At 36.9% G+C, this 1,670-nt stretch overlaps 1 protein-coding gene across 1 annotated transcript in view; it reads right to left on the bottom strand.

The window, feature by feature from the left end:
- Nucleotides 1–1,670, bottom strand: part of LOC107695820 (prostaglandin E synthase 3-like) — a 12,995-nt gene continuing 11,325 nt past the window's right edge. Inside the window, exon 8 of the mRNA XM_016495884.1 lies at nt 1–1,051. Coding sequence (XP_016351370.1) covers nt 1,032–1,051 — 20 coding nt within the window. The 3' untranslated portion in view covers nt 1–1,031. The remainder of the gene's footprint in view (nt 1,052–1,670) is intronic.

Raw genomic sequence — 1,670 nt, forward strand, 5'->3', positions numbered from 1 at the left:
AGTGTTGTTTAGAGACAGTTTATTAGAAATATGTAGACAAAAACCTCACTGCATTTAACAAACTGAAATTTATAAACTGATTTGACAGGTCACAACATTGTTTTCATCTTTTAGTCACACCTGCATTGATATTAAGAGTGCAAACACAAATTGGTCATCTATTGATAAGTTACCCTTTGTTCTGTACAGCGGTGAGGCATATGCTTCTTTTAATCACTTCTCTTTACATATATGGAAGAAACCAGTGTACAATTGCCTGCTACACATCCAAGTGTGATACAAAACAACAGATACTAACTGCCAACCTGAAATAATTTTATAAAGCAGCGTGTACAGACAGGACTATGTACTTGGAACATGTTGGGATTGACACATAAACCTATCTGAGGGGCACAACTGCAGCTAAAACACATAAAATGGGGGTTTACCGATGAATCAGTGCAAGAGCTTTGAATATGCAGTTCTGATTTCAAATGCAGCTCTAGTGAAAGCCTAATGTCTTGGCTGGCATTTGCAATGAAGTAGCATGTGCCAAAAGACAATGATTCCTTCGCTCACACACAAGGATATCAGCCTCATCACAAAAAAAACAGAATTAAATAAAATTTACAGTTTGAATGAGAGGGAGAAGGCAGAATATGTTTATAAAGTAATTCATGTCCTTTTTCCATTACTACAAATTACAATGTATACGTTACATGATGCAATAACCCCACTGACATTGAAGAAAAAGCCCAAGACTGTAAAAGCCATTGAGTAAACTGACCATAAATGGTGTCCACAATACATCGAGAGCTTGTAATTGTCCATGCAGAACAGAAAAGTAAAGAGTGTATTGTCGAGGGATTGATGTTGCCATCAACACAACAGTGAAAATTCATCCCTTGTGACTTTCTGCAGAAAGACCTTGAAAAACAGTTTCAAAAACGATGCAGTTTTTAAATGGCTACTAACTCAAACTTAGTCTCTCTCTTCATTTAAGTGTAAAGTGAAAATTCTTGCTTTCTTCTGCATGACCGTTTGCTCCTCCTTTACTCAAGGTCTGGCATTTCTGAAAAAAAAAAATGGATTAGTTTAAAAAATATATATTTTTATATTTTAAAGGGGTCATATGAAGAATCCGCCGCCTCTGCTCACTCAAGGCCACCGTGTGTGATGCTCTGTTTCGTTGTGAAAGCGAAACTACTTTGTTTGGCCTTCCAAAAATGGACACGACTATTAAATTTATATTTTTTAACCAATAAACAGGTCAAGGGTGTCTATTTTTTTTAATACCACTCATTAACAGTATATTAAAGAGCACGACATATGGGTTTTTGAAAAATATCTCTTTTGCAGTTTATAACGTAGCTATCCTTAAATGAAAACAATCTGCAAAGTTGTTAATCAAAAAAGTGCATGATAAATAAAGATATTGTCTCAAAAGAGAGAGTCGATTCTGAATCGCCTTAATGAGTCATCATATTTTCGAATCTTTTGCCTATTTGTTGCCTGTATACGTCACTGGGTAACACATTTGCATAATCCCCGCCTGCCCGCGAAATACGAACAGAGTCTGACCTGCCCACAAACACTTCCGCTAGTTAGGCTGCGTTTACACTTGGCATTAACATGCGAATACCGTGATCCGATAAAGCAGATCGGATCATCAGTCAATCAGGACACGGCGC

This window comes from Sinocyclocheilus anshuiensis, unplaced genomic scaffold (genome assembly GCF_001515605.1).
Source record: "Sinocyclocheilus anshuiensis isolate Anshui unplaced genomic scaffold, SAMN03320099.WGS_v1.1 scaffold234, whole genome shotgun sequence".
Taxonomy (NCBI): domain Eukaryota; kingdom Metazoa; phylum Chordata; class Actinopteri; order Cypriniformes; family Cyprinidae; genus Sinocyclocheilus; species Sinocyclocheilus anshuiensis.